The 13,999-nt window shown below is 40.0% G+C and overlaps 1 protein-coding gene across 5 annotated transcripts in view; it reads left to right on the top strand.

The window, feature by feature from the left end:
- The window catches only part of setx (senataxin), an 86,924-nt gene that overhangs the window by 53,081 nt on the left and 19,844 nt on the right, over positions 1-13,999 (top strand). For all 5 annotated transcript variants that reach the window (XM_041194105.1, XM_041194104.1, XM_041194102.1 and 2 more), the window contains 5 exons: positions 2,396-2,501; positions 3,943-8,541; positions 10,489-10,597; positions 11,633-11,806; positions 13,290-13,522. In XM_041194105.1, coding sequence (XP_041050039.1) covers positions 2,396-2,501; positions 3,943-8,541; positions 10,489-10,597; positions 11,633-11,806; positions 13,290-13,522 — 5,221 coding nt within the window. The remainder of the gene's footprint in view (positions 1-2,395; positions 2,502-3,942; positions 8,542-10,488; positions 10,598-11,632; positions 11,807-13,289; positions 13,523-13,999) is intronic.

Below are 13,999 nucleotides of genomic sequence, written 5' to 3'. Positions count from 1 at the left end.
TAAGGTAGCAAAGTTGCCTTATACATTCAATTAATACACAGACTTGAGTGATAAAAGTCTAAAAAGATTATTCAATTACAAAACTAGTCACAATGTTACAAAAGTTAGTTAATACAAAGAATACATTGTCAAATATAATTGCTTTCCTTTAAAATGCTACAAAGTAAAACTTGCTTAATGTCAGACGCAGCTGCTGTTATTATGTCCCTCCTATCTTCCCTTTCTTGATAACACCTGGTTCTGTTAAGGTCCTACGATGTGGGGGAATATACGCTTGCCCGTTCAACCTTGAAGGCGGCAACTCAATGTGGCTCTGTAATATGGAAATAAGCGCAACCAGGGCCTCTTCTGTAATTACCTCACTATATGTTACCTCTTTGTGTCCAAAATCTCATGGTGCCTTTCTCTGACAAATGAAGCCAAGCAGAGTCACGTGATATTAACTGCTGGCATCCACTTTTGGTTACAGTTTAAAGCTCTAGTATACTACGAGATTAAAAGATCAATATGCTTTAATTGTGTGATCTAAACTAAAAATAATCATTAAACATAATTTTCCCTGCATATACTGTCCTCCAGATGTGGTCTCACCAGTGTCCTGTACAACTGAAGCATAGCCTCCCTACTTTTGTATGCAATTCCCCTTGCAATAAATGATAACATTCTTATTAGCTTTCCTAATTACTTGCTGTACTTGCATACTAGCCTTTTGTGACTGATGCGCTAGGGCACCCAGATCCCTCTGAATCTCAGAGCTCTGCAATCTCTCACCATTTAGATAATTTTTTTTATTTTTCCTGCCAAAATAGACAATTTCACATTTGCCCACAGACTCCATTTGTCAGGCCTTTGCCTACTCACTAAACCTATATATGCCACTCCTTACGTCCTCCTCACAACTTACTTTTCTACCTTTCTTTGTGTCGTCAGCAAACTTAACAACCATACTATCTGTCCCGGCAACCTTACAATCTGTTTCATCATCCATGTCATTTATATAAGTTGTAAATTTAAATTTAATTGAAAGTAGGGTAGAAGGAGCGGCGGGGGGAGGGGGGGAAGAATGCTAGAGTCTGAAGAGCAAAGATATGCACTATCGTGTAGAACTGATGGTGATTGCAGTAGTAGGTGAGTGGATGAAATTGTGGGAATATTTGAATTTGAAATGTTAGGTGATGGGTAGTCTTGGGAGGTTGAAGAGGATATGTGTTAAGGGAACAAGACCTGGATCGATTGCATGCAGGTGGGTTTTGGATAAATTGACGATTGTCCAAGGCGAAACCTAAGAGGCCAGTGGGAAGAATATAGGAAAAGTCAAGTATGGAGGTGACTTGGAGGAGACAATGCAGAGTTGGAAATAAGTGGTCTTGAATGATAAGATGCAAGATTTGAAACAGTGCATGGTCAAATGAAACACCAAGGTTGCACATCTTTTGAGTTCAGCCTGAGTGAGGAGCTGGAGAGGAATTGGGAATCAGGATATGAAGTTTTAGGTGGGACTTTGGTTTCTTTGACTGTCCTAGGAGATTGTGATACTGAGGGATCAGGTGATGGTGCATTGCCTGATCGGGTTGGACTGGAAGGACCTAGGTGGTGTTTTCTTACCTTTTTCCTATCTCCCTATAGACCTAATGAGTGGAAAATGGCAGTAGAATGACATTAGATCTAGTTTGAGGATGTGGTTAACCATCCAGGACAATGCTCACTCAATTGGCACCCTGCTACTGGTCTCAGTTGTCACTCTCTCCACCCTCTGCCCAACGTGCCTGCAGGATGTTGCACCTAAGCGATGCCTTACAGCCATGTTTGACAGCACCCATCTGTTGTATGGTCTCTACCTTTGCAAAGATGAAAACTGAAACATCATGGGAACACGTATAAGTTTCTCTTTATTCTGTCCTGATTTGTACATGTACTGCTATTCCTTCATTATCAATGGGGTAAAACCCTGGAGCTCGTCTATCATAATCATGTGAACATCACCACAAGGAATGCAATGGTTCAAGAAAGCAGCCCAGCATCAGTTTCTTAGATATGCGTGACCAATAAATGTGGCCTTGTCAAATTCCCTGAATAAATGGATGGCAAAAATACACCTTTTCTGCAGTGAGCAACTAAGTGACAAAAGCAGGTTTATTGTATGGAATTTGTTTAAATGCAATCTAGACTGTCGGAATGTAAGTTGTCCCACTCTGGCTGTAAGGTTTCTTGAAAAACGTGTATTGATAATTGGGTGGTAGCTCACAGTGCATCATTGGTCAAAAATTCACATTTTAGAAGATGCTGTTCTGAAGTCGTGTTAAGATGTAAATAACTTCCGAGATTTCACCCAAAATTAGTTTATGTTTTATGTAGCTTAACCTTAATAACTAATTGTACTAATATTTGTTTTTAGAAATAATACAAAGATAAAGTGTGATCTGGATGATGATGACGACGACGACGACATGGTTTCATGCAGCCAGATTGTCTATGACTACAACTCGACAAAACAAAGCAAGGTACTCCACACTCCTGTAAAATATCAGTCCAAACGTATCGGGCAGCATTTGTCCTGTGGGCTTTGGGACCCTAATGTTGGGACCAAATGGGGATCAGGAGGAACCCTTTTTCCAGAGGCAGCCTCCTAATTAGTTGCCTCCAAGCTCACTGTCTAACTAAGGAAGGTAGGTGGGCTCCCAGTGCTACTGGCTCAATCAGAGGTCTGGCAGCTCCTAGATCCTTGGCCACCCAGCGAGAGAGGTAACTGCTCCTGAGGCAGGTAGGGAACCCTTGGAGAGTGAAAACAATTAAATTACCTGAGAAGAGCCAAGCACAGAGACCCCTCCATTCAAAGGGAAAACCCCTCTGGTTTTAGCATTCAGGCCACATGTGCAGTCCTTGCTACCAATGACCCCTTCTTTGGGGGATGGCGCCTCTGGCCTTAATGGCACTCTGAGCTGCTGCAGAGAGGCCATTTCTTTTAAGCTCAGTGGAGGACTGTGTTGCCGCTGGAAACGTGCTGGTGAGCACCCTAAGTGGCCAAAATTGGGGCACTAAATAAGTACATGGTTGTCCACCATCTTGCAGCAGTATGCTGATGCGCATTCCTGCTCACCCCAAGAAAACAGGGAAGCTGTTGCAACACTGTTTTTCAGATCCCCCCCCTGCTTTCAATTCCGTGAAAATTCTGTTCATTCTTTTTTATTTTTGTACTTTTAAGTGAGTTATGATGAAGGACACCACTCAATCCACTATCTGGAAATGTAATTTTCCTTTATTTGCTGCTTGTGGGTATTGTACGTTCTCGTCCTCTGATAGTGCTGCCTTCAACCAGCTACTGGAAGCTGTGTAGAAATTATTAGGAGCGATTCGTTTCCATTTTCTCTCTTTATCCTTTGGAAATCAGCTTTCACTGCTTCCCTGTTATGTAGTAATTGAGACTGAATTTTGTGGCATGGATCTGCAGCACAGCATTGCTTGTAATTTAGCCAAAATATGCAATAAATTGACATTCTCACTCAGAGAGCTGAAGCATGGCTGATGGAATTGAGAGAATTTTAGGAGATGCTATTTAGGAGTTGCATTATTAAAATTTGATTGTAATTTTCAGCTTTGAGGAAAGCAATGCACCTTAAGCTCCAAATATTGAAGCGCGAAGGATTGCAGATCTTTGGAATTCCCCACCCCACCGCAGGGGATCAGCATCCTCAGTTGTTGTGTATGTTCAAGACAGAGATTGATAGTTTTTGGATAATGAGGGAATGAAGGGATATAGGAACAGTGCAGGAAGGTGGAGTTGTAGTGGAAGATCAGCCATTGTCATATTGAATGGCAGAACAGTCTCAAAGGGCCAAATGGCCTACTCCTATTTCTGGTGTTTTTCAGAGTAACTATTATAAATTTGCCTTAACTCTAATACATGCAAATGGAAATTTACTTCATTTTTGTTGCTCTTTATAGGATGCTGGCTGGAGAAATGCAATTTGCCCAGATTACTACCCGAACATGTATGAAGAAATGCAAACTCTTGTAAATGTGCTCCAGTGTGACATTGGACAAGATATGCGTGTACACAACAGTACATTTCTGTGGTTCATCCCATTTGTTAATTCTGTCATGGACTTAAAGGATCTTGGCATAGCCTACATTGGAGAAGTTGTTCACCATATCTACTCAGAGATAAAGGATGTATTGAATCGGAAAGTGAATTTCTGTGATAAAGTGTCTGAGTTTTTTATCCTTATCTTGGTGTCCATCATAGAACTCCACAGAAATAAAAGCTATCTCCATTTGCTGTGGTACAGCTCACAGAAGTGGGTGGAAGCATTGGTGAAATGTGCCACTCTTCCTGCCAGAGTGTTCAACCAAAACAGTGAGAAAGCAGCAGCAGCAAGTAATGCCAAGGTCACATCAACTACACTTGCTGCAGTGTCCTCTGCGGCATGTTCCTCTATCACTAGCTCAGTCCAGCAAGCGTGTGTTCAGTTAATTCGTAGTTTTCTGAGAGAGGGATGTCAGTCTCAGCAAAGAAACATGTTCCAACAGTTCCTTGACAAACTAAATCGACAATTGCGAAGCACCTTTATCCTTGGCTGGCAGCTAAGTTTCAAAGAACAGCAGGAATTACAATCCTGTTTAACACAGTTAGTTAAAAGTGCAAAAAATAAAACCTCTGAAGTGAAACAATTAGGCACAGGTGGAAGAGGAAGTGGACTAAAGTATTCTCCAATTAAATCTGAAAAAGAAGAACTGGGGGAGTGGGGAAAAATGCCCGAATATTATAACAGTGGCCCTGGCCCACCAGCTCCTTCAACGTTACAACTCAACAGCAAAGACTCAACTATTCAGCAAGGTATCCCAAATCAAGAAAAAATGGAGGATTGCAAGGCCCTGGAAGATGGACCTAAAGAATCCTTTGCAGAACCTGCCCTTCCATTTAAGGCTGAGTTCACCTTGTATGATGACAGTACTTTCCTTAATAAGATAAGAATTGATGATGAAAACGTTTTTAATACAACTGATGAACAGGAATTACCTACAAAGGTGACCATCATAGAAATCTCCCCCCCTCCCTCTCCTTGCCATTCTTTGGAAAATGTCACCATGGATGAACCACAGAGCAGAGAGACACACACTCTAGAACAAGCTGGTGGGCCCACGCAGGAACCCAGTTCCAATGTGGATTTTACTGCAAGTTCTTTGCACAAAGACAATTTGCAGGCTGAGCCTCTTGAAGTCACTCGCAGTGTTCCGCGTAAAGAAAAATGGAAACGGTCTATGTTGTTAGAATTTCAGGAATCTATGAACAAGAGCACAACAAAGCCTGAAGCTGTCTCCTCTGAAAGAGATCAGCATGTTCATTCTCGGGTCCCTTCAACTTGTGATCCTACAGCAACTGACTGTGATTTGCCTCAGGTAATGGAATCAGTCAACGCTGGGCCAAGTAAGTTTAAGATTGATCCAAACAAACTGTTCAGTCTGAAAGTAAAGATGCAAGCAGTTAACCTTAAGGGAAAGATGCTGAAGGAAAGTAATAATTCTCCTAGTAAAGAAAGTACATTTGAGGAGTTACCTAATACAGGAGTCGACATGCAATTAGATAATATAAACAATAGAAATACTAGCCAGAATCTCAGTTTCAGCGGAAAACAAATAAAAGGCGACAACAGTACAAAAAGTTTGCACTCTCCCCGTTTTCAGACAGCTACATTATCTCCACTTTCTGACAGAAGAGAAAAGCCACAAAGTTCTCATCTTTCGTCACTTTCTCCATTGTCATCAGTGGATACAGCAAAGTCTAGCAATACATCCAAATCTCCTAGCCTATCAAACTCATTTCACCACTGTCCGAGCAGCAACAGCGATAGCGATGATGATGTGCCATTCAGTGAATTAAGGGTAAAACTGAAGAAAAGGGTTTCTCTAACTTCAGAGGTGAATACAAATGATTCAAAGGTAGATAAAGACCTTGATGAGCCCTCACAAGCTTCTATTGTAAATGCTAACTTGTTCAGTGATTTCCCCCAAGAATTATGCACAATCCAATCACTAAACAAGATTGATAGAAAAGTAAAAGTCGCCTGTCAGGTGCAGTCGCGTAGTTCCAATCACAATAAAGAAAAATGTGAATCTGAATCATGTTTGGAAGAGTCCACCATTGACAAGAATGCAGAAGTCTCTATCTCTGATCCGGAATCCTCAAAAGAAACTACCAAAATACTAGCAGTTCACACATCTGAAGCAGAAAAAAAAAATGATGCTACCTCTATACAGGGTGTCTCTGGTGCAATTGAGCAAAATAAATCTTGCCTGCAAGAAAAATCACCCCATGCCATTGAGGAAGATGATTCACAGTTCTTTGAATTTGAAAGTGAAGAACAGGTTTTTTCTGTTTGGAAAGATGCTCAGCCACAACACAAGCAAACAGTTGACAAAGAAAAAATGAGCTCAAGTGAGTTTCAAGTGCAGTCAGACAGTGATGACGCAGAAGTTAACAGTATGCTTAATGAATGGGGCTATGATACCGATTATGTGTCTGATGAATTAATTGAAAAGGTGGCTGAGGAGGCAGAAGCACACTTGAAGAAGGGACAGCAAGAAGTAGCAGTGAGTAGTCCGGACACTGAAAAACAATTCACACTTGGGGTAAAACAGGCTTCTTCTCAGTCCAGCTCTACAGATGAAGGTACATCGGTTGGCAACAGCAATGTTTCACGTTCTGGGTTTATTTCTGATACTGCCTCAAACCATCAAAATGAAAAAGATATCCACAGTAAAAAAACTATTAATCTAAATTGCCTCAGATCCCTAATTAGGTCTGATAAAAATAAGCGGAAGCTCGCACCGAATAAGAAATTACTAGATTCCCAGCTGGAAAATAAACTACCTGAGAAGAATAGGACAGATAAAGGTGAAGATAGAAGTAAACTTGGTTTATCAAAGGGTGGAGTAAGAGAAAAACATTCATCCCTAGCCACTTCTAGAAAAGATTTAAACAGGTTCACCCTAAATAAACAATCCGCACACAGTTGCCCACACCAGAAAACTATGGTAGAAAATAAACCAAATAAAAACTCAGAGAGAAAAGGCTCTCGGACATCATTGACTAACATTTCCAAGTTCCCTGCCAGGGATGTGCAAAAGGAATTTCCTTCAACTTCAGTGAAGCTCCATTGCAGCTCCTCTCTGAAGAAGGTACGGAAACGTCCTGAACCTACTTCAACTGTTGAAAAACTTGGCCTTAAGAAGAAAACTCGTAAGGCTATTGACCTTTCTCAGGGTAGCCTTGACAATTTGAACAAACTGCGTAATTATGGTCAAACAATGGGGACTATTGAGCACAAGCACTGTAAGAAGGCGAAGCTCATCTTGCCCCAGAAATTAACAGTACGCACAAATCCACGATTGTTGGTTTCTCAGGATCTCCAGTACCTAAGACAGTGTAAGCTTCAACAATGCAGTAAAGGGAAGAAGAGAAAACATACATCTACACCTGATGAAAGTGCTTTCCTAAAAAGAGCTCCGTCAACTGAAGGAAGCCATGACTCTCTTTCTACTGGTGTCCAAAGGAATCAGAAGCACCAATCTACTTCAATGGAAAAAAGCGATAATTGTGCTGCAGTGACTACTTCATCAAAAAAAGAACATAGTAGAGCAATGGACATGACTTCAACCGAGGAAGAACTTTCGAGTATCAACGCAGTTGATGACTTAAATTTAACGCAACATGATCCTTTAGATATGGATATGAGTACAGATGAAAACTCGGAAGATGATGAGTTCTTAATGTTGACACAGAGGGATCCCATAGATATGGATATAGATAGTGACACCACAGAAGAGGAGGATTCCAAAAAAAAACCTTCAAGTGCAAATGAGACTAGATGCCAATACGCAGGGTGCACTGATGTTATTGTACCCTCAGAGAAATTTTGTGAGAAGCATACTCTATCTGAACCCAAAGATGACACCTTTGCTAAGCCAGGGTTACCTCAGCCTATCCCAAAAAGCTCAAGACCTACAACTACCAAACTTTTTGCTTCTAGCACTACCTCACGCAATGCTCAACTTGCTACAGAGTTAGAGATTGTCCCAAAACGTGCAGGAGGAGTAGTTTCAAAAGTTCAGCAAGTTCAAAAACCTTCATTGGCAAAATTTGCTGTGCCACTGCCACCAAGACCAACCCCTGTTGCAAAGGCTGTAGGAACTACTAATGTTCTTCGAACGCTAAACGAAGATGTGAATTTTGGAGCGCAGTCAAGTTTTCCAGCAGCAGTTACAGCATTGCCATCCACCTTTACACCTCTACCACCTGGGAGATCCAGGCAGGTTTCACCTAACATGAACTTAGATCTGACTGAACATCGACACCATGACCAATCTTATCTTATCAATGCAATCCTCAAGTGGAACTATCAGATGTTTGACTCATTCGATCAGTTTGGGGCACCAGATTCCCTCTGTGAATTTCCACCACGAGAAGTGCCTGAAAGGTTTCATTCATATGAAGAGTACTTCCAAACTTTTTACCCTTTATTGATGTTAAACCTATTTGAACAGGTGAGTACAGTGTACTCTACAGGCATTGAAACGTAATAGAAATTTCATTGATGGTTGAGACCAGTTTTAAATGTTTGAATTATATCCAGATTGCATGATACAGGCAAGAGCATATTGAGAAGCATTCAGCATTTTGAGACTGACTTCATGGCAGAGCCTATAATCAGTAGTTGTATTTGATTATTTTTGAAATGCAGATATTTTATATTCCCACAACTTTATCGTTATGGGGATGATGTGATTAGAAAAGGTGAAGGTGGGTCTATGGCTAAAGAACAGGCCAGTGGGAATAGTTTTGGATTACTTTGGTAAATAACTAGCACCAACTCAGTTGAAGGAATGGCCCTATGATTCTATATGTTAAAGAATCTTGCATCTGCACACTTCCTGTCAGCTTTTTCTTAAACCTAAAATTAAAATGGAAACTGCCTCTGGAGTACCACAAATTGTACAGCAACATTCACAAAGTGTGAACTCAATCTTGTGCATGCATATGTGTTGGATGTTGCCAGCCTAACTCTGAAAGTTTACCCTATGCCTACAAAAGATGCCACCAAGTGCAAATGTGCAAATATGTACTTACTGTATGGGAAAGGAGAAGGCCAAAGGTAAATTCTTGGGTGTGAACTCCATGTGTCACTGTAGGGCATTACTGATGATGTGCTGACTAAGGTCAGAGAGATTAGAACCCAGAAGATTGTGCAAGAGTCTTAAAGGGACACTGTTCAAAGGGGGTTTTCCCCTATTCATGAGGCCAGTTTTTCCTTTGACAAAGCAATCATCTAAATCATCTCCCCTCCTGCATGTTAATCCTTACCCACATATGATCCCATTGGTGCTGGTTGCTCCATTACCTTACACAAGTGTCCTGTTTTCAAACAGCTATTCTACCTCATTTTCCACACTCAAAAGTAAGTTTCACTGGGTAGAGTTCAGAAACAGGTAGATTAAAATCCTTCCTTCCCTCTCACTGATACTCCCACATGTTAGTATCAGCCAGCACAAACCAGACCACAGATCAAGTGTCTTACCTTCCCTGGTCTGTATAGCTTGACTAATCACTGTTAATTTGCTAAGTTAACTGGATAGCTGTATGAGAACAAAATATGTTTGTTTTTGAAAGATAAATACATTCAGGGAGTTAAGAGGCCCACATTTACACTGAATTTTTTTTTACTTAATTCATGGGATGTGGGCATCACTGGCTAGGCCAGCATTTTCTTCCCCATCCCTAATTGCCCTCATTCAGAGAGCATTTTTAAGTCAAGCACATTGCTGTGGGTCTGAAGTCACATGTAGGCCAGACCAGGTAAAGGACATTAGTGAACCAGATGGGTTTTTACAACAATCAGCAATGGATTCATGGTCGTCATTAGACTTTTAATTCCAGATTTTTATTGAATTCTGCCTTGGTGGAATTCGAACCCAGGCCCCCAGAGCATTACGCTGGGTCTCCGGAATACTAGTACAGTGACAATACTGCTATGCCACTGCCTCCCCAGTCAAATAGTTTATGTTGCATGGGACAGTGGGGAAATATACTTTGTGGTAAGCCTTCAAATAGAGGTATTATGTAAAATAAAGATCACGTTGTAACTGTATAACACATTCAGAACAAAACCAATCACCAGAGTTGTTTATCAGAAATCAGCACCTCATCACAGTAATGCTAATGCATAATGTGAGATGGATTGTTGTTTAACAATCTGTATGTTTGAAATCTGATGAACTTAGGAAAACCCAACGTAATGACCTTGGAGATAATGTACAAGACATATTGGTATTTCAACATTACATGAAGGATAGAAATGAGCTAAAATCAGTTTAATATATATATAGCCTTGATTCCATTAATAAAGTAAATAATGACTGGCAATCATAATGAATGACGATTTCAATTAAGTATTTGTAATCATAACCCTAAATTGCAGCATTCCTTTTATACAGTTAGCTCAGAAACTGAAGGAATCCAAGCAGACAAATAGAATGATTCAAAATTTTCTGACTTTGAAGAACTATCGTATGGAGGGTCAAATAAACTGTGCGGAATGTCAAGGTGAGAGCAGACAAATGGAGTTAAACTCCCAAAGTTAAATCCCAAAATTGCTTTCCCTCTCCAGAATTGGACATTGTATGTGGATTTGGGACGAATTTAAACGATATAGCATATCAACAACAACATTTTATAATGTTAAGCCCAGAGATGGAACCTGATTCCAGAGCAATCTTTCTCCTCTAGCTTTGTTCTAAAACCAAATCAGACTCTAAATCTATATTACAAATTTAGCAGTAGTTCATAGCAAAACTGCTATGTAGTGATGATCCATTGCGTAATTGCCTGGATCGATTCATATTTGACTTGCATGTGTGTGGGAATTTTTCATTGCCATATAACCCAGCCCACTTTCAATAATTCCATGTATTTGTAACAATTGTGCTGAGTCTGCAGCTAGGATTCTTTAATTATTGGTGTTGTAGGTGTAATCATCCTTTGATCACACCCTATTACACTATTTATTCACAATTGTTATTTCACTACAAAGCCAGGTTTTGCTGAAGGAGATCAAGGTTGTGAGATCATTTTCCATTACAGCAGAAAATTTAATATTTTTGTGTTTAGTCACAAATGAACTACAAAAAGCTGCCCCATTAGGTGATTTAATTTTTATGCTTGTAAAAGTTGGTTTCATTACTTCTGTAATTGAAAAGGTTTGGGTTGTGACAATAACTACTGCATTTCAGTTCCTGTAGTACAGATATAAAATGCAGTGGTTTAAGACTCCAGCAACTATAGGGAATTGTTTCCATGCTCATTGGAGTCTGAGCTAACCATATAGACTATGCATAGCAAATTTAAACTTGGTGCATTTCCATTGAAGGTGAATTGTGATGCTGATAATCTATGTTAACCCAGTTGCTCTCGTCTAAAGTCTACCCAAGGAACCCATTCTAGTCATAGAAACATGACAGCCATTTAACCTTTAAATTCAATCTAATTGTGAGGGAAATGATTTTATGCTGTCAATGCTGTGTATATGGTTAATAATATTGTATTAAATATTTGCTGATTGTGTTCTCTTTGTTAACCCAGTTTTTCTACGTGACCACGAGATTGAAAAACAACTGCACCCCAAAGAGGATGATGTTGTGTTTCTTTGGCTGCCCCACAATCAGAATTACTACGTGCAAGAAGAAGGAGAGATAATGAATAATAATCCAGTCCCACATATAAGCCATATCTCAAGGACGTCACGTTTTTCAACTGGTGAGTTTAATAGGAATGCAGAGATATAATTCTATTTTAGGTAGGAGATAAAAGCCAAATGCTCCTTTTCGTAGCAAATCATTGAGAAAGATAGTTCAAGTCCCTCAGAAGTTTTTTATGCTGCTGCCTCAATTCTCTGCCCAAAGGCAGGTCTGACCCACAGTGCTGCAACCTCCACCGGGGGTAGGGCAAGGAGGCAGGTCCCAAATCCACCCCAGCCAAACAGGAACCAAACCCTGTGTTGTTGGCACCAAACTGATCCACACTAGCCATCCAGCCAACTGAGCCAACCAGTCCCCCAAGGATTCTGAGTTGTAGTGGCAAAATACACTTTAATATGTATGTTGTAGCTTGGAGCTATGGATAGTGATGGTGGAGGCTTCAATTTCCTGCCATTGCATGGCTGATCAGGAATCCCTTCAGCTTTTCCCACCTGCCATTGGTGTATGTTGGAAGGCATTGCAGATTGATACTCAGCCTATTTTCCCATGTTATGAATGTACCTTCTTTGGCCATCAAGTCCTAGAGTGGGGCTTGAACCCGGAGCTTCTGGCCCAGACGCAGGGGCGCTATTCACTGAGCACTATTCACTAAGACCACTTCCTTTCTGATGCTAACAAAATTAAAACAAGACATTCCACTGAATGCAAATTCATATTTTAAATGTTTTTTAAAATCAGCCATTTGACACTATGTAGACCATCACCTCAGCAATTGCAATAAATAGTTAAAGTTATAGGATGCTCAATTGAAGTATCTAGTCAAGATACTGTTTCTCTCTTATCACATCAGTTTGTGAGAATAAGATTCTTTAATATACCCCAGAGAGGAAACTGTCTGATGTTTTGGAACAGGTTCATTTGTATGGTCTTATGCGGAGGTGATGCCAGGAGGCTGTGAAGTGTGTAGTTGAAAGGTAAGGTGCTGCTCCTCGGCTTCCATTGAGATAATACGTTGAACCCTCTTTGTTCCAGTCCTACACAGATCCCTTCTGTCACCTCTTTTTCCAGTATACTAATGATTTGTACCTGTGCCATTTCCTGCTTTTACCCTGAACTGGAAACTTTCATTAACTCTACTTCCAATTTTCACCCTTCCTTCTCCTCCTGATTGCCTTAATTGATAATAGAATCATAGCTGAACATTTTCATGGATCTGCAATGCAGAATTGATAGAACATCGGATTGATTATGCTATGTGGAGGAAGACATATATGTGCACAATGGTTGGACAGCGACTTGTTATATCACCTTGTATCTATCCAGTCTAATCAAGAATTGTTTGACACTTAACTATAACTGGCTCTGAAAATGAAATGCTTCATTCACAAGTGATCATCCTTCATTTTTCTCTTTTATGACATTCTTAGTTTCCTGTTCATAGAAGCTGAAAACAGGTTTTTGAAGTTGAACTTTCTCCCTCGATAGTTTTTTCTTTCTTGCCTTTTGTAACTGCCTTTCACCTGATTTCCTTTTTTAAACAGGACGTGATTCACAGACAACTCTATACCTTTCAATCCATACAAGAGGGAATGTTAGTGCAGTAAAAAACCAGCCAGTGAGGTGTGACGTAATTGGTTCTCTTGTGACCACCATAAGGCAGTTCAAAGGATTACTTTTTCTAGCCAAGACTCCTCTGATCAGGCCAATCCTGTCAGCCAATTCCTCATACTTTACTCAACGAGATTTAGTGGCGGGTCCAAAGCTGAGTGATGCTGTAAGTAAATCTAGGATTATGTAAATTATTTGCAGAAAAGTAATTATTTTATCAGTGTAAAAACAGAGTAATCTAAATGTTTGCAGCTTTGTTCTACTGATGGTTGGTTGATCCAATTTTAAATCAAAATTTGTGATGAAAGCTTTTCAATTTTCTAAAAACATGCAACCTGAAAACTACTGCCTTAAATTTTATTGATGGTGTTAATTTTGCCTGTTGTATCTGTTGAATGTAAATTCAAACATTTAAACCAATTTTTTTGTTCATGTGAATGGAACGTTCCAGATTAGTTTCAATGCAGCTCAGTCGCTCCTACAGAGGTACATTAGTAACGAAAATGCATAATGATGATCTTAATTGGCAAAATTAGGAGTTAAAATTAGATTGATGTTTGCATTTGGTCGTAGTGGGCATTTGGATAAAGAGTATGAGAGTATGATTGTATGGTAATGCAATTCCTGTGGAATTACTCATATA

Source organism: Carcharodon carcharias, chromosome 8 (genome assembly GCF_017639515.1).
Source record: "Carcharodon carcharias isolate sCarCar2 chromosome 8, sCarCar2.pri, whole genome shotgun sequence".
Lineage (NCBI taxonomy): Eukaryota > Metazoa > Chordata > Chondrichthyes > Lamniformes > Lamnidae > Carcharodon > Carcharodon carcharias.
Note: the sequence above shows the minus strand (reverse complement) of the source record. Positions and strands in the feature narration are given on the sequence as shown.